At 54.0% G+C, this 22,670-nt stretch overlaps 1 protein-coding gene across 6 annotated transcripts in view; it reads right to left on the bottom strand.

The window, feature by feature from the left end:
- ARHGAP39 (Rho GTPase activating protein 39) overlaps nucleotides 1–22,670 on the bottom strand; it is a 56,991-nt gene that overhangs the window by 28,626 nt on the left and 5,695 nt on the right. For 4 of the 6 annotated variants that reach the window (XR_014055906.1, XM_081497363.1, XM_081497364.1 and 1 more), the window contains exons 2-3: nucleotides 6,576–6,739; nucleotides 1,887–2,321 (exon numbers count right to left, since the gene is read on the bottom strand). Coding sequence is in view for 5 of the 6 variants with exons in the window: in XM_081497363.1 (XP_081353489.1) it covers nucleotides 1,887–2,321; nucleotides 6,576–6,739 (599 nt within the window). In the remaining variant the exon portion in view is untranslated. The remainder of the gene's footprint in view (nucleotides 1–1,886; nucleotides 2,322–6,575; nucleotides 6,740–22,670) is intronic. The other 2 variants (XM_081497366.1, XM_081497365.1) reach the window with 1 other exon arrangement.

Consider the following 22,670-nt stretch of genomic DNA (forward strand, 5'->3'; position numbering starts at 1 on the left):
CTGGAGAGACAGTGCGTTTGACTGTAATGGGAGCTCAACAAGGGTAAAAACAGAACTGACATATAAATATAACATCTGGGGCCTTCCTTGGTGGCTCAGTGCTAAAGAATCTGCCTGCTAACACAAGAAACATGGGTTCGATCCCTGGCCCAAGAAGATCCCACGTGCTACGGGGCAACTAAACCCTTGCACCACAACTACTGAGCCTGTGCTCTAGAGCCAGGAACTGCAACTACTGAGGCCGTGCTCCAGAGCCAGGAACCACAACTACTGAGCCTGTGCTCCATGACTACCAGAGCCCACGCGCCCCAGAGCCCGTGCCCACAAGAGAAGCCGTGCAATGAAAAGCCTGCTACCACAACCAGACGAGAGAAAAGCCCATGCAGCAATATCAAAAATAAATAAATAAAACGAATTTTTAAAAAGTAGTACCTGAATACCAGTAATGATCACATAATATGACTTTATATGGTATCTAAAAATAAACCTTTAAAAAACGCAAGTTCTTTGCGGAAAAATGTATAAAATGTACTATCTTCATGAATAGGAGAAGACGACGCAAGGAAGGTGCCTAGTCCCCCAACCTGCCCCACAGTTTAAACACAATTCTAATACACCTCCAACTAAGCTCCTTGTGGGAGGCCGATGCGAAGGCAACACCATGATCCGAGTCACCATATCACACCCCGGACACTTCTGGGAAGAGGACACCCCTTCCCCCAGGACATCTGCTAACAGAACCTAAGAAGAGTCCAGTCCCTCACCTGCCTGCAGAGAAGAGCCAGCAATCACCACTAGCAATGCTGTCGTGGGTGACCTGGGCCCAGAGGCTGTCACGTCTGCTGGACAAGCAGCGACACTGGTCTGAGCTTGCCAGAACACCAGAGGGATGCAGGGCTGTCTTTAAACCTCACTTGCTTGCTTTTACCTTGGGGACCATCCCAGGCTTTGCTTCGTGAGGACGACCCCCAGCAACCTCTCAGGCCGCTCCGGCCCGCGTGCCCAGGCCCCTGCCCACAGCCCTGCCCTGTGCGTGCCAGGCTCCTGCACACCCTCAGCACACGTGCTGCACCCCCGGCCTGGCATGTCACCCTCCCAGGAGCAAACAGACCCACAGCCTAAGTCGGCTTTCGACTACTTGGTGACTTTCACTGTTCTCAGCTGAAACCCAGCCTGCCTGGTCTCCAAGGCCCATGTCCCATTCCTGTTCCTCTGTGGCTTCTTTCTGGTAACTTCCAGCCTGTCTGGGTTTATCCAGGTCACATGCCCTCCAGCCATTTCTTCTGGACTGGGACCCTTGAGTGCTGGCTCTGGGGAACAGCTCCCTGGGGTTCGGGCTCTGCCGTATGGGCACTTGGGGCACACAAGCAGTGGGGGGAGACATCCAGATGCAAGGCCAGCAGGAGGTGGGAGGCCAGGTGTCCACGGCCTCACTGTCTGCAAGACCAGGAGGGAAAACAGCCACAGGGGCTGCTGGACAAACCAACACTGTAGGGGCTCCCAGGACAGTGCTCTGCCCCTCTGCAAAACAGGGGTGATGCCCTCGCCTCCCTCCCTCGGTGCTGGCGAGGTCACTCAAGGTCGGGCAGGGAGGCCTGGAGTCAGGTGGGGCCAGCCAACAGACCCCCATGGATCTGCGTCCAGAGAACAACAGGCCGGTGGGCCTGGGGATGGCACCCCTCCATCGCAGGAGCTCTGGGGGGCCAGCTCTGGGGTGCCCCATCACGGGAGCACTTCCCACAGTGGAGAGAACCAAACAATTTCACGATCAGCTGGAGAAACTCCAGCCCCGGCAGGGCCCTGGGGGCCTTGGCCAGCTCCACCTCGGTGGGCACAGGGGAGCGTGTGGCCCCCCAGAGGCGGCAGGGTGCAGGGGCCCGCCTCACCTGCCACTCTCGTCCTTCGCCGCCCCTGGCGCGGCCTGCCGGCTGGCGCGGCCCACAGGCTCCTGCACCCTGTCGCCGGGGTCCAGCTCGGGCTCCAGGGATGAGCTGGTGCTGCCATCACGGCTGACGCTGCTGCCCCGCCCGGGGCTGTTCTCCGCCGAGGCGCGCGGCGACTCCGTGTTCTGCTTCAGGGTCTGCAGCTTGGCCAGGGGGATGATGTCGCAGTCCTGCGGCCGGTGCCACACGGTGCGCTGGGTGCTGGCGTTGTAGTAGTAGAAGCGCGACGTGTTGGGGTCAAAGAGCTCCCACCACTGGTTCTCGCTGGTCCGCTTGATGCGCACGCCGGCGGGCGGGTCCCACACACACTCGCCGGTGACCAGGTTGGCGTACATGCGCTCGCGCGTGCGCGGCTCAATGATCTCCACCCACTCCAGCCTGGCAGAGGGGGCAGCGTTAGTAGGGCTGGGGGACCCCACCCACCCCGAGACCAAGGATCAGGCCACATGTTCTGGGTCCCACGTCCGCGGAACGGCGTATCCAGCACCAGACCTTCCTCGTGTCTGCCAGCCTCAAAAGCAAGAAATCTCGTCACGTACAGAGTAAAAGCAAAGCTTACCTAAATTCCATCCACTCCTGATTTTCTAAACACTCATCAGGGCCCAGCCCTGGGCGGCGGGGTCTTCGGCCGGGCCCCACATCAGTGATGCCCTGGGTTCTGGCTCCTCATCCTCAGGGGCCTGGGCCATGGGCACTGCTCACTGTCCTCCCAGACGGCGCCACGTCCCTCCCAGATGCCTGGCTGCTCTTAGCAGCAGCCACCACAGGCTGCCAGTGCCACCCGTCACCCGCAGTGGGAGGGGACGCCAACATCGCTGCACTGCCCCAGTCAAAAGGAGAGCTGGTTCCCCTCAGAAGCCCCCAAAGTACACCCCGCCCTGAAGACAGGACTGTCATCCAGCTAAGGTCCTTAAAAAAAAGTGTAAATTAAAACTATTCAGAATAAGGCAATTTGAATGCCAATGTGTCTGATACCACAGTGTGCTCCAGCTGACTCTGCTTCCAAGTTTCTACACTAGTACAATCCTTTAAATACCACTTCTGTCATGGCCCTGGTCCTCACCAGCACTAGGATGGTCAGAAGCTTCCAGGGCCTGCAGAGAAGGGGAGCACCCCGCTCCTTACCCTCTGCTGCAGGCCCAGTTTTCCAGGCGGGAGCACAGGTGGGCTTTAGAAGAGGGCTGAGGGGACAGTGCTGATAATCTTCTCTGAGAACCTCATTCCGCCCTTTGAGGCCAGATGTGCTTAGGAAGGGGAAGAGAGAAGGCAGAACCTTGCAGGGCGATGAGCCCCCCACACACACCCCCCCCAGATATGAGCCCCCACCACACCCACACACCCACACACTCATACCCAGATATGAGCCCCCACCACACACACACTCACACCCAGATATGAGCCCCCACCACACACACACACACACACACACTCACACCCAGATACGAGCCCCCACCACACACACACACTCACACCCAGATATGAGCCCCCACCACACACCCACACCCACACACTCACACCCAGATATGAGCCCCCACCACACACACACACACACATTCACACCCAGATATGAGCCCCCTACACACACACGCACACTCACACCCAGATGAGCCCCCAACACACACACACCCATGCACACTCACACCCAGATATAAGCCCCCACCACACACACACACACACTCACACCCAGATATGAGCCCCACACACACACACACTCACACCCAGATATGAGCTCCCACCACACCCACACACCCACACATTCATTCCCAGATATAAGCCCCCACCACACACACACACACACACTCACACCCAGATATGAGCCCCCACCACACACACTCCCAGATATGAGCCCCCCCAACACACACACACACATTCACACCCAGATATGAGCCCCCAACACACACACACACACACACATGCCACGCAGCAGCCCTGCAGGCTTGGGGGCCTCTTTTGGATCCACAGCATCTTCTGGAAGCTCTCAGAGCCAAGGCAGGCTGGCCGAGTGGGCAGGGTACAGCAGCTGGAGGGTGTGGAGCCACAGAGGGGGCAGGAAATGAGGGAGCAATAGAGAGGGAGAGCCCTGAGGACCCTGAGGGCTGGAGGAGGGAACACAGGAGGGACCAGCCTGCGGGGCTTGGCCATGTCTGAGCAGCAACCCCCGCGGCATGGTCTTACTAGGCAGCTCAGTGGGGGAGGGCGCCGGGGCTCCGTGATTGCAAGCATGGGACCACTGCCTAACCCGCCATCCTGCAGAAGGTGGGGCAGGGCTGGGCAGGCATTGTGGGATCGGACGGCTAGAGGGACGGGGCCGTGAGAGGGTGTCCTTGACGCAGAGGGCAGGGCAGCCCCGCAGCAGCACCCTCAGGTTGCAGCATCTCTGGGCCCCACAGGCCTCGCGTGGCCTCTGATCTCTAGTGACCCTGCAAGGCCAGTGCATGCGGAAAGTGGGCAGGAGGGCTCACGTGTGCCCACGTCATACATGTCCCTGGAGGCCCCTCCTGGACCCAACCTCCACTGCCATCAACCTGCCCAGCGAGGGTGTGAAGCCCAACTCGTCTGCTCCTGCCTGCTGGCTGGCTGTTCTCCACACAGAGGACAGAGCAAACTTCTAAACTTGGGAACCTGGCTCTTTTAACTGGGAAGCCTCGTGCCCCCTGTCCCCCCAGGATGGAGATCCCCCCAACACAGCTCAGAGGTCACCGTCCACTCTTGGCCTGAGGACACAGCCCCCCACACTTGGCAGCCAGAAGGCACTGCCCGAGGGCACTCCTCACAGAGACAAAAGGGCCTGGAGATCTCGCTCCTGTGAAGAAGGAAGCTCTGAATTCTGCGATCGCCCTCAGCTGATGGCCTAAATTGCCCCGCAAGCTGCGGCGTGTGATCAGCCGGGACTAAGGGCGGAGGTGCCCAAGGAAGCAGCAGAGATGCTCAGAAAGTACTGGACTGAACACTGTGAGCCCCAGGGAAGCAGTAACAATTCCTTTTACAGCTCTAAATACACTTTCAAATGAATTTACTGGTGGTAATTCTCTCTGAATAAAGAAAAGAAGCTGGTTCTTTTTCAGCACACTGCTGTGTGCATGTGGGCAGGACCCCGTTTTCTCGGAAGAACGTTCTGGGTGCCCCCCACAGCACTTTTAATGAAGACCCCCAGGGACCCAGGGGGCAGAGAATATGCTGGAACCTGGAGTCTGTTGAGGGTCGGTAGCAAGGTGGGACACAGCAGACCCCATGGCCAAGGGGGACAGCAGGCCCTGTACAGACTCGAGTGGACCGAGCCTGTCCCGGGGTCAGTGTCGCCCACGCCAAGCACCAGTCAGTGCGAGCGGCAGGGCACAGGACGCTCAGTCACAGGGCATGTGGCTGAGAAGGGTCAGAACCTGCGGCTGACGGACTGGCCACCGTGGGCCAGCCACACTGTGGAAGCTGTCGAGTCTGAGGGAGGCTCATCTGGCAACAGTGTCTGGCATGAAGTGGGAAGAAGACTCAAGATGACGGCGATTTCTGGGTATGACCGGCAGCAGCCTCTCCCCAGTGCCCAGGGGGCTGCATGGACAACCGCCTTTCTGTTCTCCAAGTCCTGGAGGCTTTCACTTCAGACAATGACCTGTTCAAAGACTCACTTCCAGAAGAGCCTAATGGGTGCCAAGTGTGTCCCAGGCAATCTACTAGGAGAAAGGGAGGCGAGTGTGACCAAACATGTCCCCTGTGACACGGGGCCCTGCAATAGGATCCGTAGTGCGGAATAAATGACAAACCACGTAAAACAACAGAACTCGAGATTCCACACGGAGAGGTTCAAGTGAATGCAAGACGCTGAGCACTGGCCACCGAGAGTAGGCCGGGTGCCATGGCTGGGAGGCCGGCCGGCTCCACACCCACCCCAGGAAGGCCCAGAGAGGGTGGAAGCCCCAAAGCTGGTGAGGAGCGCAGGGGCTGGAAAAACAGCCACTGTCCCGAGAGCAGGGCTGGCAGGTGGCCGTGACCGTGCAGAGGAACACAGTCCGCTCAGAAATCCGCCGACAGACCAAACCAAGGGCTCAATCTGTCCACTGAAAAGATGTCAGTGTCACAAAACACAGAGACAGGAAGTGGAAATGTTCCAGGGGACATGCAGCAGCCGTGGGTGAGCAGTGCTGGAGGGGCCGGAAATGCCAAGAAGGAGGCAGGGAACAAGGGGCCAAAGGCAGACGGCAGTGCAGGAGACTGGAGCCTCAGGCCACACGGTGCACCCTGTGCTGGGGGACAGGCCCCACCCCGCCAGTGACCCACAGCAGGCTTGGGGGAGCAGTGGCCACACAGCCGCCAGAGCGTGAACCCGGGTCAGGGGCCCTGATGTACACTGCACTAGTCTTCTTTGTTCAACTTGTGGAATTATTCCCAAGTTATGCTATAAATCACACAAACAAAAGTGACCATCTGTGGCTGCCTGCCTCGGCATGGACGCCCAGAGAGGGCCTAAGGGGCAGGGCCCAGCTGAGGGCTGGCAGGGTGTCCACTGCCCACGGAGAAACCCTCCCCAGCCCGCAGCGCAGTGGCTGAGGGACAGGGAGCGGGCCAGTCCCATGTGCCTGCTGCCGAGCTGAGCAAAAGGCTCCCGGCTCCGCTGGTCCCGCAGGTCAGCCTCCTCACCTCGTGCTGGACCCTGACATGCGGGACTCCAGCAGGCCAGCATGCTGGCTCTCGCACTCGTAGTCCTGCGTCTGGGACATGGCAGCCTCTTCTTCAGGACCCAGGCAGACAGCAGTCAGCTGGTCATCGGGACGCCCTCCAGCATCAGTCAGGAAGGCATCGCCCTACAAGACAGCAGAAGCCACACTGTTATGCCTTGGGGTTTGGGGCACCAGTAACAGCCAGCCCAGCCCTTTTCATGGCCCAGGTTGCTGGTGAGAACGTAGCACCCGACCTTGAACCCAGCCAGAATCTGGCCCCTGCCTGGCCCCCAGGGAGGGCATTCAGACCCCCTGCCAGCTGGCTCTGGGCGAGCTGCCTGCTCCTCTGAGAGCAGCCTTTGAACAGGGACAGCACCACCCACTGGTGCTTCCAGGTGGATGTCCACAGTGAGAGGTTGGGCAGCACTCGAGGGTGGTCTACGCACACACAGGGCCCGGATTTACAACCGAGGGGCTGTTCCAAAACGGTGCTGTACTGGCACAATTTACACATGGGAAACAATGACCCTTGACCCCTACTAAACATTAAAGACAAAACAATAAGGGGACCTCCGTGGTGGTCCAGTGGTTAAGAACCCGCCTTCCAGTGCAGGGGACACGGGTTCCACACCTGGTCAGGGAACTAAGACCCCACACGCCTCAGGGCAACTGAGCACGCACACTGGAGAAGCCTGCGCATGGCAGTGAAGACCCCCCAGCCAAAAATAGATAAATAAAGTGAAACAATAAGACTTTTAGAGAAAACGTAGAAGAAAATCTTTGTGATCTTGGAGTAGGTACACTTAATCAGACACAAAACCACTCACCGCAAAAGCATTAAAAATTGGACTACAACACTAAGAACCTCTGTTTATAAATCTTTACCATCATGGATATTACTCAGGCATAAAAAACAGTGAAATAATGCCATTTGCAGCGACATGGATGGACCTGGAGATTATCATACTAAGGGAAGTAAGTCAGAAAGAGAACGACAAATCCCATATGATATCACTTTTATGTGAAATATAAACTACAACACAAATGACCTTGTCTATGAAACAGAAACAGACTCACAGACAAAGAGAACAAACTTGTGTTGGCAAAGCGAGGTGTAGGGGAGGGAAGGATAGGGAATTTGAGATGAGTGGATGCAAACTATATATAGGAAGGATAAACTCCTACTGTACAGGAGTATAGGATGGATAAACTCCTCTTGTATAGCAGGGAACTGAATTCAAGATCCTGTGATAAACCATAATGGGGAATAGGAAAAAGAACATAATATATATGTATACTGAATCGCCATACTGTACATCAGAGATTAATACAACATTGTAAATAAGCTATAATTCAATAAAATTTTTAAAAATAACATTTTTTTCCCATTACAAGTAAAAACACAAACCCTGGGTGGGAGATATTTGCTGCACAGAATATGTATAATGCATTACATATGCGTGTGTACCTATCTGACGTAACAAAGGACTATTTACACAACTCATATAAGGTTCCTAGAAATAAATAAGAGAAAACAAATACTCAACAGAAAAAAAGACAAAAGACTTGAAAACACACTTAAAACAACATCCAGTAAACGCAGAGAGAATTGTGCCCGCCTCTTTCGTCACTGGGAAATGCTAACCAAAAGCACCCTAGGACACTGGCATGCCCACCCGAGTGGCAGAGACAGGGGAGACCCACTGCGGGCGCGCACATAGGGGCTGCGGGCACAGGGGAGCCCTCCCACCGGGGCACCACAGCCCAGCCTCTGCAACGCTGCTTCCAGTGCAGGGGGCCCGCTGAGGCCACCCAGACCTGCTCAGGCATCTGCAGCGGCGTGTGGGTGTGGCTCTCCGGGGTAAGAGACGGAAGCCTGACCTGGAGTCACCAGCGCCCCGGACCACCATCGCGCTTGTCTTGGTTTACAAAAGCTCTCCGGGTTCCATGCCATTGCTTTCACACCTTTCCATTCACATGCCTCCCGCTTCAGGGAGACATCTGAAGGAGCAGGGAGCAGCAGCAGCGGACAGTGAGGAACCAGGAAGGGAGGCATCCAGAACCCACAAGGTGGTGGACTGGAGGTGGAGTCCTGGGCAGGCGCCCACCTTTACTGTAATGTGGAGATCTGGACATACGTGCGTGTGTACATAGGTCAGTTCACACAAACACATGAGAGGGCCTAAAAGCAACAACAGGCAGAGCAGCTCCCACACTGACGCCCAGAATCTTCGGAGACTGCGGAAAGCAAACAGACATGATGACCCTGGAGGGAGAGTCGTGCAGAGTCAGAAGGTTAGGAAGACTTAAGACAAAAACACAGCCCCACAGTGAAGGGGCCTGTCAAAGGGACAGCAGTGCCAAATAAAAGAGCTCCCAGTGACCAAAGCTGGAACGTTTTGAGAAAAAAAAAAGTCATACTCAATTGTAATGCGAAGTATAAAGTAAATGTCCATAAGTCCAAGATGATATAATGACACACGAGTAAGAAAGATGGGGAGAAGAGACAAAGATCCCCTGCAGAGTACCATTGCTGCAGACACTCCAACTCCAGGACCCTCCTCCCAAGGGCACCCCCAGGCCCTGCCCACGGCCCTCCCTCTGGAGCAGAGGGTTCTGTCTGGGCACCATGGCCTGGGCCGTGCTGTTCATTTCACACCCAGTTCTTCCCAAACCCGACTTTCAATATGCAAGCCAGCCCTCCAACCCAGGGCGTCTCTGGCCCTCCCTGGACGGCCTCTTCTCCAGGCTCCAGCACCAACCACAGCTCCCCACCCCGCAGTCTCTGACCATCTTCCGTCTGCTCATCTCTGTGCGGCCGTTCTCTCTGACCAGAGCAGCTGTCCGGGGCCGCAGTCCTCTGTGCAGCAGCTGCCCTGTGTCTGCGTTGCTTGTGGGCTCTCGTGGCTGCCACAGACCTGTCCTCCCTTCTCGGCTCTGCCAGCACCCGCCCCCCCCCACTTCTCCCAAGTGCTCAGTTCCCTCCCCTCCTTGTCCCGGTATCTGCACGAGGCTCCCACTCTGGCTCCTGGTCACTGTCTGTAAACGAGGACAGGGACAGGCCAGAGATGGGGAGCCTCCGCCGGCTGTGCTGCTCCTGACCTGAAAGCTTGATTGCCAAATTTCTTTACGGGCTCTGCTCTGGAAATGAATTTCTGGTCTTAGGACATTTTTTGGTTGCAAGTGACAGAAACCCAACTCCAACTGAAGACAGCGTTGCACCGGCACCCGGTAAGGCCGTCTGGGTTCCCAGGAAGCCCCGCGCGGCTCTGCTCTGCACAGGCTGGCGCGCTGTGTGCAGCAGCACCTCAAACACACCAGACGTTTCTTCCTCTGGTTCCATCAAGAGTCGCCTGGTCTCGGAGTGAGGACAGGGCCTCGACCTCCGCAGCGCTGAGGGGACGGGCTGGAAGCTGGCTCCACGGGCATCCGGAGGCCCTCCTGCCAAAGCTCCTCTGAGGTGACCACCTGCCCACCTGCAAGGTGACTCACTGGGGGGCCTCTTCTCAGCCCCACCATAAGGGGGATGAGGCCCAAGGCCCTGCCAGCACATCCTCGGAGAGGGCCACCTCCCCTCCCTCCCCCACCTCACCCCCTAAGAATCTGGCTCTTGTAGAAAATGCACTTGGAACACCTGGGCCTTCCTCCTTCAGCTCATCTCTCACCAGACACCCACCTACATCTGGTTTACCCCAAGGCCCACCCAGACCACAGACCTCTTTCTGCCAAGTAAATGTCATCAACGGTCCCTCCCAAGTGCTCCAATGGGGAAACTGCACCCTGCTTGAGGCTCTGGCTTTCTCCTCCTCCCTGTCTGGCCGACACCATTCTCCGGCTGTGCTTAACCCTCAGATTCACTGTAGATTAAATCCCGTTACCCAGTTTTCATTCTTTTTGTCCATTTCAGCGAGTTTCAGGGAGGGAAGAAGAATAAACAAGTCTCTGCTCAGCCATCATTTCCAGAAGGCCTGCGTTCCATTCTCCATGCTGTTTTTAATAAGTTTTCCAAGTTCTGAACAATGAGCCCAACTCAGTCTCAAGCTCTGAAAGCCTGGCTCTGAGCTGGAGGCACAAGGCCCCATTCTCCGGCTCAGAACAGGCTGGGCTGGCATTTCCGCCTCCGCGCCTCCCGCTCAGCTGTTCTCATTGACTCCCCTCCTCCCGCGCCCAGCCACGCTGTTACGCTCCACATTGTGACCCAACCCCTCGGCAAGTCACAGAATCAACCTATAGGTCAGAACTGACTTTTCAGACCCTTCTGGGAAAGGATGTCTGATGTACCCATACAGAAAGGACATGGCTGTGTGGAGTCAACTGGACACGCGGGCAGTGAATCTCGGAGGCTAGTGCTACCCTTCTAGCACCCAGAAAGCTGCCACCATGGGGCCAGCACCCGGCTTTGGCCTGGCCTCGGGGTCAAGCGCAGGCCATCAGGACACACAGACCCTGCTCTGCTCACCCGCAGGGCACGTCCCCTTCCTCGCCTTCCTGGGCTTCCCTCACCAACAAAACAGACATGAGGCCCCTGCAGGACTGTTTAGAGAGAAGAGTCTCTGTCATGTGTTCACGAGCCAGGGTCTTGCACACGGTCTGGCCCGTGACGGAAACAGCCCCATACGGTGCCCTGGCTCTAGGAGGACAGTGCGAGACGGCTGTGGTCTGCATGGTCGCGGGGGGCCACGCTGACACTCCTGTCGCCCCAGAGACCAGTGGGCAGCCAGTCCCTACCCCCCCAGGCTGAGCCCCCAGCCCCCAGCTGCCTTGGCCCACAAAACCCCGTGGGGGCTTCAGGGAGGGGTGTGGGGTGGTGCAGTGACCCCAGGCAGCAGGACAGAGACAGGATCCCTACAAAGGCAGGGTTGCAGGGAGAAGTCAATTCTGAGTCCATGCTGAAACTGTTTCTTTGACTTGCTTTTCGTTGCTCTTGTTATTATAATCATACATAGTGGCCTGTCTCAGAGAATCCTGCCCCTCTCCCTGACTGTTAAACTAAAGTGCCTTTGTTCAGAACCCTGTCCACCTGTAGACGGCAGGAAGGACGAAAATGACACAACCCCCTGCTGGAGGCTTGCCATTCTAGGAAATGTTCGCAAGATTAATGGCCTTTTTACTTTGTTTCCTCACCTCCCACCCATCTCTGATCCATAAAAGAACCTGGCACCCAGACCCCTGCAAGATGGTCACTTTGAGACATTAGTCTGCCATCTTCTTGGTCACTCAGCACTCTGAATAAAGTACTCCTTGCCTCAGCACCTCACCTCGAAGATTCCCTGGCCTGTTGTGCTGTGAGCAGAGCGAGCCTAGACTCTAGCGGGAGAAGCCAGCGGCACTCCTGTAGCAGGACGGCCTCCTTGTGACTGTCAGAGCACCGCCTTCGGCCAGTGCTCACTGAGCACCCAGACCTCCGTTCAGTGAGTCCACTGCACTCACTGCAGTGAGAGGACCTGAGTTTCCAGTGAAACTCAGCAAATCCAGCATCAGACTCTCTTGTGCTCACTCCTGGACCCGTCTGCCCCCACCCAGGAGAAAACAGAGCATCCCTGAGGAAAGGGAGCCCCTGGAAACACTGCGGGACAAGAGCACAGGAGCGGCAACAGGCTGAGCGTCGGCGCTCAGCTGCTCCCTAGGGCGCTTCTTGTCAGCCCAGCCCTCCGCCAGGCTTCCGTGGTCGAGACTGGAGACAGGACACCCCTCGCTGCCCTGCCCTGCTGCTCAGTCTCGGGTCTGGCCTTCTCTAGTTGCAGGTGTGGATGTTCTACCTGTTTCCACGGGTGACTGAATGGCCGCCGGCCACCCTCACTCTGTCCTGGCCAGCTCCCCAAAACGCTTCACACACACCCCACACCTGAAGGAGGTTTCTTACCTCCCTGCCTGCGCACAGGCCCTGGAGCCGCCAATGGGAGCCCTAGGCCGGCTCCACACCTGAGCTCTGCAGCCCCACCTCTTGAAAAGCATCTGGCTGGAGGAGAAGTAGAGACACACGAAAAACTCACAAAAAATTCACTGGGACGTGTGGACAGTCGCCCTTGGCTGAGCCCCTGCAGTGCAGCTGCAGGTGAACTCGCTTGGTCACTGGGCACCCTCCCCCACCTTGCAGGCAGGGCTGCCCCTCCCCGTCCCACAGACCTGCCAGGCCGAGGCTGCAGCCCCGGGGACTGCCGCTCACTCCTCACCACCCCGCTGCAGGAGCGCCTCAGTCACCAGTGGCTGAGCAGGTGCTTGAGCCCAGCTCCCTCCGTGGGCTGCAGAACAGACATGCTCGGGGCTGGCTCCTGATGGGCTCCATTTGGAGCACAAGCCCCAGGAGCTGGACCAGCTGATGCCCAGCAGCACTGCCCCCAGCAGGCTGGGGCCAAGCGGTACCCTGGCCCACAACCAGGCCTCTCTGCCCCTGCAGCCTGCATGGCATGGGGTGTGAGACTCCTGAGCGTGTGACTCATGTGTGACATGTGACACATGTGTGACATGTGACTGCAGCGTGCACCAATAAACCAAGGAGCCAAGTTCCAATAACAGGAGAGACAGTGCCTTCCTGGCAGGTCCAAGCCAGCCAGGCCACTGGGAAAACTGGGGCCCTCATGCTGCAGACAAGCCCCCCCAAACACACACAGGAGGCTAGCCCCAGGACCTCCTGGGAGAAAAGACTTTGGAGAACACTGCCATTTCTGTCACAATAATGAAACATATAGCTCTGACCAACCCTCTTAAGAGAGAACACACACTATTATGACAGTTTTAAACTAAGGAAAAAAAAAATTTAATCTGCTGATGAGACGGGAAGAAAGTTCAGAACCCCGGAGGCCAAAAGCCAAGTAAAACCAGGAATGGGAATCAAGGCACCCCTCTGCTATGTGCATCTGAGGAGCATCTGTACCATTCAGGAAAGGCAGGGGAATGGACAGAAAGCCCTGGACGTGCCTAGGTGATGACCCCCGGAGATACCCCAAGGCTGAGACCCTGAAGGCATCAGGTAGGAAATGTAGCCCTCCCACCCAAAGGAAGCAGGAGCTGGGAGGAAGTATCTAAGAGCTCTGTACTGTTTGGAGAGGAGTACAAATATCCATTAAATTTTGATAAATGAATTTTGTGTGTTAAAATACCCAGGGCAGCCACGAGGGAAGTCAAGTGAGTGAATTCCAGTTTAGATAAGAAAAAAAAAAGAATTAGTCCAAAAGGAGAAAAGAGGAATCTGTTCTCAATGACAGGACAAACAAAGTATGAGGTAAGATGGTAGAAATAAATTCAAACACAGTAATTTTCATAAACACAAATGGGCGGTGGTCTAGGTAAGACAAAGACCATCAAACCATATGTTTAAATATCCAGATACATTCAACATAAAGATGAAACTGCAACGGTCAAGAACGGGTAAGACATCCTGGTCCGCGAGAAGGCCATGCAGCTCCAGGAGTGGGGGTCTCACATCCGTGAGAAAGAAGAGCCCACATGCGAATCAGGCTTCATCTCAGGGACCATCCTAGGAACATCTGAAAACAGACTCTGTAGGGGCACAAAAGTCGAAGGTCCCAACAAAGGTCAAAGGACCAGCTGCTCAGTCACAGCCCCAGCCTTGGGGCACAGCGGTCAGTGAATGAGAAGACCTGACTCCAGAAGTTGTCTGGGGTCACAGCTCACAGGAAAAAGGAAGATGTAGGCAGTGCTTCCAAAGGCAGGGGCCTGGGCGGGCGTTGGGAGGTGCCTCGAGCAGGTGGGGCTGCAGCTACTGCAGGATGTCACCTCTACGGGAATCTAGAAACCTAGACGCGCAGTCACCCAGATGCACTGGTCTGCACCTGAGCACCGCCCCTCCCCTAGCTTTGGGAGGGGCGTCTGTGCTCCCCGGGCAGCACAGCCAGGACAGCAGGTCAGGACGGAGACAGCCTTCTGTCGGCACAAGAAGACCACAAGCAGTCACCTCGCAAGCAACTATAAGGGTGAGACGGGGCAGGAAGTATGGAACCCGCAGCTCAGCAGGCAGCGTGAGTGCGCCATGCTGCTGCCCGAACCAGGCCCGGAAGACACACTTCCTTCACAAAACTGCCTGTTTCAGCATCTAAACAGGCACAGCCCTCGACCTGGCTGCATCACTTACTGAGCACCTACTGTATACAGCAAACACTTGGCAAGAGCTCTAATAGCATGATCACATTTCCCCTCTCATCCAGAACACAGCAGCTGTGTCTGTCCTCACCTCACAGGATAGAAAATGAGACCCCCGTTTTTAAAAGGCCAGCGTCTGACCTCATGCCCTGCAGCTGGGCCGGGCTGTCCATCTACACATCTATACTTCTCTCCCTTCTCTGCTAGCAGATCCCTTCCCTGAGGCCTTCCAGGTGTCTGAGCCCAGGCCCTGCCTGCATTCCGCCCCACGTGACAGGCGCAGTGAAGCGGCAACGTCCTAGAGGACCACGGGGAAGGACGTGGCCTGCCTGCTTAAGTCCCAGCCTGGGTTTGGGGCCTGAAGCTGCTGGGTGCTTTGTCCCCAACAGGGAGAGGCTGCTCAAAAAAAAAAAAAAAAGAGGCAGAAATAAACAGTAGAAAAAGTTGAATGACCACCTGGCACCTGGATCCACCCAGGCCTGATGCAGACAGCTCTGGGAGGAGCCAAATGAGAGGGCAACAATCCCTTGTCCCACAGTTGGGTCACACTGGTGACGAACAGAGCACTCGAGGGGCCATTTAATGCCCCCGCCCCTCACCTGCTGCTGTCACGGGGAGCAGGGAAGGGTGAGGAGGGGAGCAGGAGCCAGGGCACAGCAGAAGGGCATCTCCAGTCTGTTCCAGCACCAAAGGCCTGGCTTGCGGCAAGCACTGCCCCTCCCGGCTGCAGCACAAAGGAAAGTAAGGAGGGCTCACCAAGGCCGCAGAAAGAGCTGGCGCTTCAGGAGCGGTGACGCAGGTCGGGGACACACAGGCTCCCACCTAGCCTGTGTCACATTGGCCTCAAGGTGGATGTCGTCCAGGACGGCCCTAACCGTGGTCATCAGTAACGTCCAGCACAAAGCAACTGTTGGAGCTCATCAAGGTTGGGACACACGATGGGGAAACAGCAGCAAACGCTCAGAGCTGGACAGCAGGCCTGGAGGAGGCAGCGGTGCCCAGAGACGGCCCCCCACCACAAAGGACCAGCACGGGGAAGACAACACAGGCATCATCGCCGGGCAAGGAGACCCAAATCCAGCTGTGGCGGGAGAGCTTAAACCTCCCCCAGATCACTGGCAGCCTGAGCAGAGGACTCTCTCAGGCCCCCAGCCGTCCCGAGCAGAGACTGCCTGCGGGTCCAGGTGTGGCCAGCCCTCCCTGGTGTTGCCCTGGCCTCAGCCACCAGCCCCGCATGCGCACTGCCGTGTCCTGAGCCACCAGCCCTGGGGTCTCAACAGAGACCTCGTCCTCCTCGGGGTCATGCTGATGTCTGGACCCCAGAGCTGCTGGCTCGCCCCCCACAGGACTCACTCAGAACCCCGGAGCGGGCTCCCTGCGCTCACCCAGAGCGAAAGACCGCCTGCCCCCCTGGCGTGGCGCCCCAGCCAGGGCTCAGGTGACCCCCGGACGGCAGCTCAGGGGTGCACCGTCCCCCAGGCTCAGTCACCCTGTCATGCTTCTCATCCTGTCAACTCTGTGTTGTTCTCATTAAATTCCTTTCAGCTAGTTCACAAAGCCTCTCTTCAGCTACTTATAATCTGACATTTAGCCAGTGGGTTAGGGTTGTTTCTAGAGATTCCATTTGGTCTGTCTCAAATCTCCCTGGTCCTTCCTGTCGGCCTCCCATCTTCTGCTCCTCACTGTGGTCTCTTCTCGCTGCCTCGAGCTCCTGGGAGCCTTCGGATGAGCCTGGGGTGCCAACAGGGTTAGTCTCGGCTTTCCTGCCGCAGCACACAGCCTGGTGTCCTCAGGTCTCCTCCTGGCTTCCAAATCGTCCTGATCTGTCTCCCTCCCCTTACTCGCCCTGGCCCTGGGAGCTGATCTATTAAGTGTCACCTTTCTGTCCATTCAGCAGGTGTTTGGGAGACTGAAACTGTGTGCATAGGTTCAACCTGCCATCCTCACCTGAAAGTCAATATGCTTTCTTTAAAATATTATCTTTACGGGAAAAGTAGGAGCTGGATTTTAGAAATTTTAATTAATTAAAATTTCATTTTCACCACAGAAATTATTTCAAAATAAAGAATAATTTCCTAACCTCATCATCTATTAACATTAACCACTTTACAAATACAGACATACCCCTATGGAAATCATCCTGATTAACATTTTTTGGTAGAATATCTTTTGAGTTTTGATAGTTTAAAAGTTCATAAAGTATATATACATATATATGTATAACTGAATCATGTGACTGTACAGCAAAAATTAACACTGTAAATCAACTAAACGTTGATAAAATTTTTTAAAGTTCATAAATCATATATTTATTCTAACATGTATTTCAGTTAATGGTTATTAAAGGGGTAAAATTTTACTTATGTCAAAAAACTAAATCAGTTCAATACATGATACAGGGTGTTTGGGGCTGGTGCACCGGGATGACCCAGAGGGATGGGATGGGGAGGGAGGTGAGAGGGGGATTCTGGAAGCGGAAAACATGTTCACCCATGGTGGATTCATGTCAATGTATGGCAAAACAAATACAATATTGTAAAGTTAAAAAATAGATAAATAAACTAATTTTAAAAAATAAATAAAATGTAAATCCAAAAAGAAAACAAAACCTTTTGAGAAATAAACCATTTTGGTTTAAAAAAAAAAAAACTAAATCAAACATTTCCTCAGAACAACATGCAGGGGAAAAAACATCAGGTTGGATTTGAAATTCAGCTGGGAGAAGCATCCCTGGGGTCTCAGTCAGGAAAGAACCCGCCTGCTGAGCAGGAGACGCGGGTTCAGTCCCTGGCTTAGGAGGACCCCTGGAGGAGGAAATGGCAGCCCACTCCAGTGTTACTACCTGGAGAACCCCATGGACAGAGAGGACTGGCAGGTGACAGTCCACAGGGTCACAAAGAGTTGGACACGACTGAGTGACTAGCACACTTGCTGTGTACGTCCGAAGTGTCCTGGGCACGTGCTGCTGAGGCACGGGCCGCTGAGGCACAGGCCGCATGGGCCCTCTTGGGAGGTGGACTGGGCAGAGGCGTCCAGCGTCAGGGAAAGGTGAGCCCTGCAGTCAGAAGACTTGGGCTGGAAACCCACCCCCATCAGCCTGCTTCTGACCCCACAGGCGCTGCACCCGCGCTGCGAGGGGAGTATTTCTGCTCCTGCTGCACCCAATGTCAGTAACCTCAGGGCCTTCGCTCATGCCGTCCTTTCCCCCTGAACACGCCCCACCTCCTACTGAGCCTCACCCTGGCCCCAGGACTTCCTGGGGGTCGTGGCTCGATGGAGCACAGTTGGGAGTGTTTGTTCTGACCCTTCTTATGTGTCAGTGTGGGAAAGGGGGGGAGACAGTCTGTCCACATGTTAAACCCCTATAACTGCTATCTGTCCTCGTTCTCACTGCTGCAGACCCCCAGGGATGTTGTCCCCAACCCCCAGTGCCTGAGTCCCTGCTCACCATCCCCAAGTGACCTCTGACACCAGCTCTCAGCAGCCTGGTCTCCCACCCGCGAGCCGTGGCTGCCTCTGCACCACGCATCTGAAAACAGTCTCTCGTCATTCCTCATAAACAAAACAGCAACCTGAAAGCAACTTTAAATTGTGTTGGGTTAGGAGTGCTGGTGCATGTGGAAAAGAATTACCTACTTAAGTTAAGTGAACTAGAGGGCAGGACTGAAATTCATGTCGAATGCTTGAGAAACAAGCAGGGAAGCACTGTGCTGGGGAGAAGAACCCCTGAAGAAGACACAGTGAGAGCAGCACCAGACAATGATTTCTGGAGCAACAGTATTACATGATGCATGCATATACATTTTTGTTGTCATAAATAAAACAAACCCACAGCCAGGTTCACTGCATGAAGGACTGAATGTCCTAACAGCTACCACCGAAGAGAGCAAGATCAGTGGTCTGAAAGCACACCAGCAGGTTGCTGGACCCCAGGCCTAGACAAAAGGGCAGAGTAGAATCCACCTTCCTGGACCACAGCTGGCCAACCTAACTCCCTCCTAGCGGGCGTAATGGGGAAGAAGTGACACTGTGACCACTGAAACCGGGCTGCAAAAGAAGCTGCAGCTCCACTGCTAGCTCTTGGGATACACGCTCTGGCCACCAGTAAGACGTTAGCTGCAAGGTGCTGTGCTGGGGAGCCCGCTAAGTGGGTCCTGGCTGCCCCTCAGTCAGACTCCAGTGCACCCGAGGGAGCTTGGAGATGATCCCTCCCTAGCGCCGTCTGAAATGGAGTCACACAATATCCCATGCTGAGTGTCTCCTAAATTCCTGAGCCACGGAAACCATGAGAAGTGATAATACAAGACTGTTTTAGGCCCCTAAGCTGTGGGGTGATTTGTTAATGAGAATAAAATAACTAGAGCAATCATCCACAAGGCAACACTCATCAGGGACTTCCCCAGTGGTTCAGTGAAAAAGATTCTGTGCTCCCAATGCAGGGGACCCAGGTTCAATCCCTGGTCAGGGAACTAAAGATCCCGCATGCTCCAACGAAGATCCAGTGCAGCCAGATTAACGCGTATCATACACGTGCACCTGAGACAGACAATGTGAAGTCTACAGGCTGGGAAATTTGTATTTTACATGCTTCAGTTCAGTTCAGTTCAGTCGCTCAGTCGTGTCCGACTCTTTGCAACCCCATGAATCGCAGCACGCCAGGCGTCCCTGTCCATCACCAACTCCCTGAGTCCAGCCAAACCCATGTCCATTGAGTCGGTGATGCCATCCAACCATCTCATTCTCTGTCGTCCCCTTCTTCTCCTGCCCCCAATCCTTCCCAGCATTAGGGTCTTTTCCAATGAGTCAACTCTTCACATGGGATGGCCAAAGTATTGGAGTTTCAGCTTCAACATCAGTCCTTCCAATGAACAACCATTAGGATGGACTGGTTGTACGTTCTTGCAGTCCAAGGGACTCTCAAGAGTCTTCTCCAACACCACAGTTCAAAAGCATCAATTCTTCGGCAATCAGCTTTCTTCACCGTCCAACTCTCATGTACATACATGACCACTGGAAAAACTATAGCCTTGACTAGACAGACCTTTGTTGGCAAAGTAATGTCTCTGCTTTTAATATGCTGTCTAGGTTGGTCATAACCTTCCTTCCAAGGAATAAGCGTCTTTTAATTTCATGGCTGCAATCACCATCTGCAGTGATTTTGGAGCCCAAAAAAATAAAGTCTGACACTGTTTCCACTGTTTCCCCATCTATTTCCCATGAAGTGATGGGACCAGATGCCAAGATCTTAGTTTTCTGAACGTTGAGTTTTAAGCCAACTTTTTCACTCTCCTCTTTCACTTTCATCAAGAGGCTCTTTAGTTCTTCTTTGCTTTCTGCCATAAGGGTGGTGTCATCTGCATATTTGAGGTTATTGATATTTCTCCTGGCAATCTTGATTCCAGCTTGTGTTTCTTCCAGCCCAGCGTTTCTCATAAGGTACTCTGCATATAAGTTAAATAAGCAGGGTGACAATATACAGCCTTGACGTATTCCTTTTCCTATTTGGAACCAGTCTGTTGTTCCATGTCCAGTTCTAACTGTTGCTTCCTAACCTGCATACAGGTTTCTCAAGAGACAGGTCAGATGGTCTAGTATTCCCATCTCTTTCAGAATTTTCCAGTTTATTGTGATCCACACAATCAAAGGCTTTGGTATAGTCAATAAAGCACAAATAGATGTTTTTCTGGAACTCTCTTGCTTTTTCGATGATCCAGTGGATGTTGGCAATTTGATCTCTGGTTCCTCTGCCTTCTCTAGAAACCAGCTTGAACATCTGGAAGTTCATGGTTCATGTATTGCTGAAGCCTAGCTTGGAGAATTTTGAACATTACTTTCCCAGCGTGTGAGATGAGTGCAATTGTGCGGTAGTTTGAGCATTCTTTGGCATTGCCTTTCTTTGGGATTGGAATGAAAACTGACCTTTTCCAGTCCTGTGGCCACTGCTGAGTTTTCCAGATTTGCTGGCATATTGAGTGCAGCACTTTCACAGCATCATCTTTCAGGATTTGAAATAGCTCAACTGGAATTCCATCACCTCCACTAGCTTTGTTTGTAGTGATGCTTTCTAAGGCTCACTTGACTTCACATTCCAGGATGTCTGGCTCTAGGTGAGTGATCACACCATCGTGATTATCTGGGTCATGAAGATCTTTTTTGTACAGTTCTTCTGTGTATTCTTGCCACCTCTTCTTAATATCTTCTGCTTCTGTTAGGTCCATACCATTTCTGTCCTTTATCAAGCCCATCTTTGCATGAAATGTTCCTTTGGTATCTCTAATTTTCTTGAAGAGATCTCTAGTCTTTCCCATTCTGTTGTTTTCGTCTATTTCTTTGCATTGATCGCTGAGGAAGGCTTTCTTGTCTCTCCTTGGTATTCTTTAGAACTCTGCATTCATATAGGAAGATCTTTCCTTTTCTCCTTTGCTTTTTGCTTCTCTTCTTTTCACAGCAATTTGTAAGGCCTCCTCAGACAACCATTTTGCTTTTTTGCATTTCTTTTCCATTCGGATGGTCTTGATCCCTGTCTCCCGTACAATGTCACAAACATCAGTCCATAGTTCATCAGGCACTCTGTCTGTCAGATCTAGTCCCTTAAATCTATTTGTCACTTCCACTGTATAATCATAATATACACAATCCCAATGGCTAGGGACACACGCTGGCCGCTAGAGAAGTCCCAGCAAGTGGCTGAAGGGGCTGTCACAGAACTACCAGCAGTATCTCGGGATGACATTCCTGTGAAGTTCAACCCATGAAGGAAGACCCCATGCCTCTGGTTCACACCGGGCCTGCAGGAACGTTAGGAAAGGACTGAGAGAGACAGCAGAACAAACACAGAAGGGCAGCCAAGGAAGCACACAGGCCCCAGCAGCGGAGGCTAGCCGAGGCGTGCCAGGCCTGGGGCAGCACTCTGCGGCCACGGTCCTGTTCACACTGCAGCCACGCTCAGGGTCCATCAGCCTGCAAGAGGGCGGGAAACATGCTCTGCTGACTTGGCCTCCCGCTGTTGAAATTAACTTCTTAGGACCTTAACACACGTGTAATGCTCAGCAGTGTACAGCATCCTCTGAAATTCAGTCATGCTGCAGCCCAACACCCCTGGAAGACAGATGGAGTAGATGCAAGTCTTAACCCTCAGACACGAGCCAAGGCTTGGCTGCAAAGTGATGTGACCGATTCATTCACCTGTGATGGACCACACCCCTCAGGGCGGTGGCAAGGCCAAATTCAAGGCTTCCGTGCTGCAAACAGTGCTGCGTCCCCTCGGCCTGCCCCTCAGGGACTGACTCGGGGTTATCGTGCAGCCCACCGGACTCCGCACCACGACCCCGGGAGGGAGTCAACACTAAGGCCTTGGCCTCCACCTTGGAAAGCTCCCTTGTGAAACATCCTAGTCACTCTTATTTTTAACAGCTTTATTGAGATATAATTCACATACCCTAGAATTTACCCATTTTAAAGCATAGATTTTCGGACTATTTTAGCACATTCTCTGATATGCACAACCTTCAGCGACGTCAATTTTAGAATACTTTCACTGCTCCAAAAGAAAACCCATACGCCTCAGCTGTCATCCCCCAGGCCTGGCACCTCGAGCCCACTTCCTGTCTCTATGGATTTGCCTGTCTGGGCCCTTCATAGCGATGGAACCATACAAAGCCAGATCTCTGTGTCTGGCTTCTTTCACTCAGCATAATGTTTAAGATTCATCCCCATTGTAGCATAAGTCAGTACCTCATGTCTTCTTATTGCCAATTAATATTCCACTATATGGACGGAACACACTTTGTCTGTTCACCTATTGATGGACTTTTGGGCTGTTTCCCCTTTTCCCCTTTTTGGGCTGTTTCCCCTTTTTGATGGACTTTTGGGCTGTGAATGATACTGCCATGAACATCTGTATACAAGTTTCTGTGTGGATATGTTTTCCTAGTCACTCTTACCAATAAGAACACATGAAAGGTGAGCCAGTTTC

Source organism: Giraffa tippelskirchi, chromosome 6 (assembly GCF_054371585.1).
Source record: "Giraffa tippelskirchi isolate mGirTip1 chromosome 6, T2T-mGirTip1v1.2.pri, whole genome shotgun sequence".
Lineage (NCBI taxonomy): Eukaryota > Metazoa > Chordata > Mammalia > Artiodactyla > Giraffidae > Giraffa > Giraffa tippelskirchi.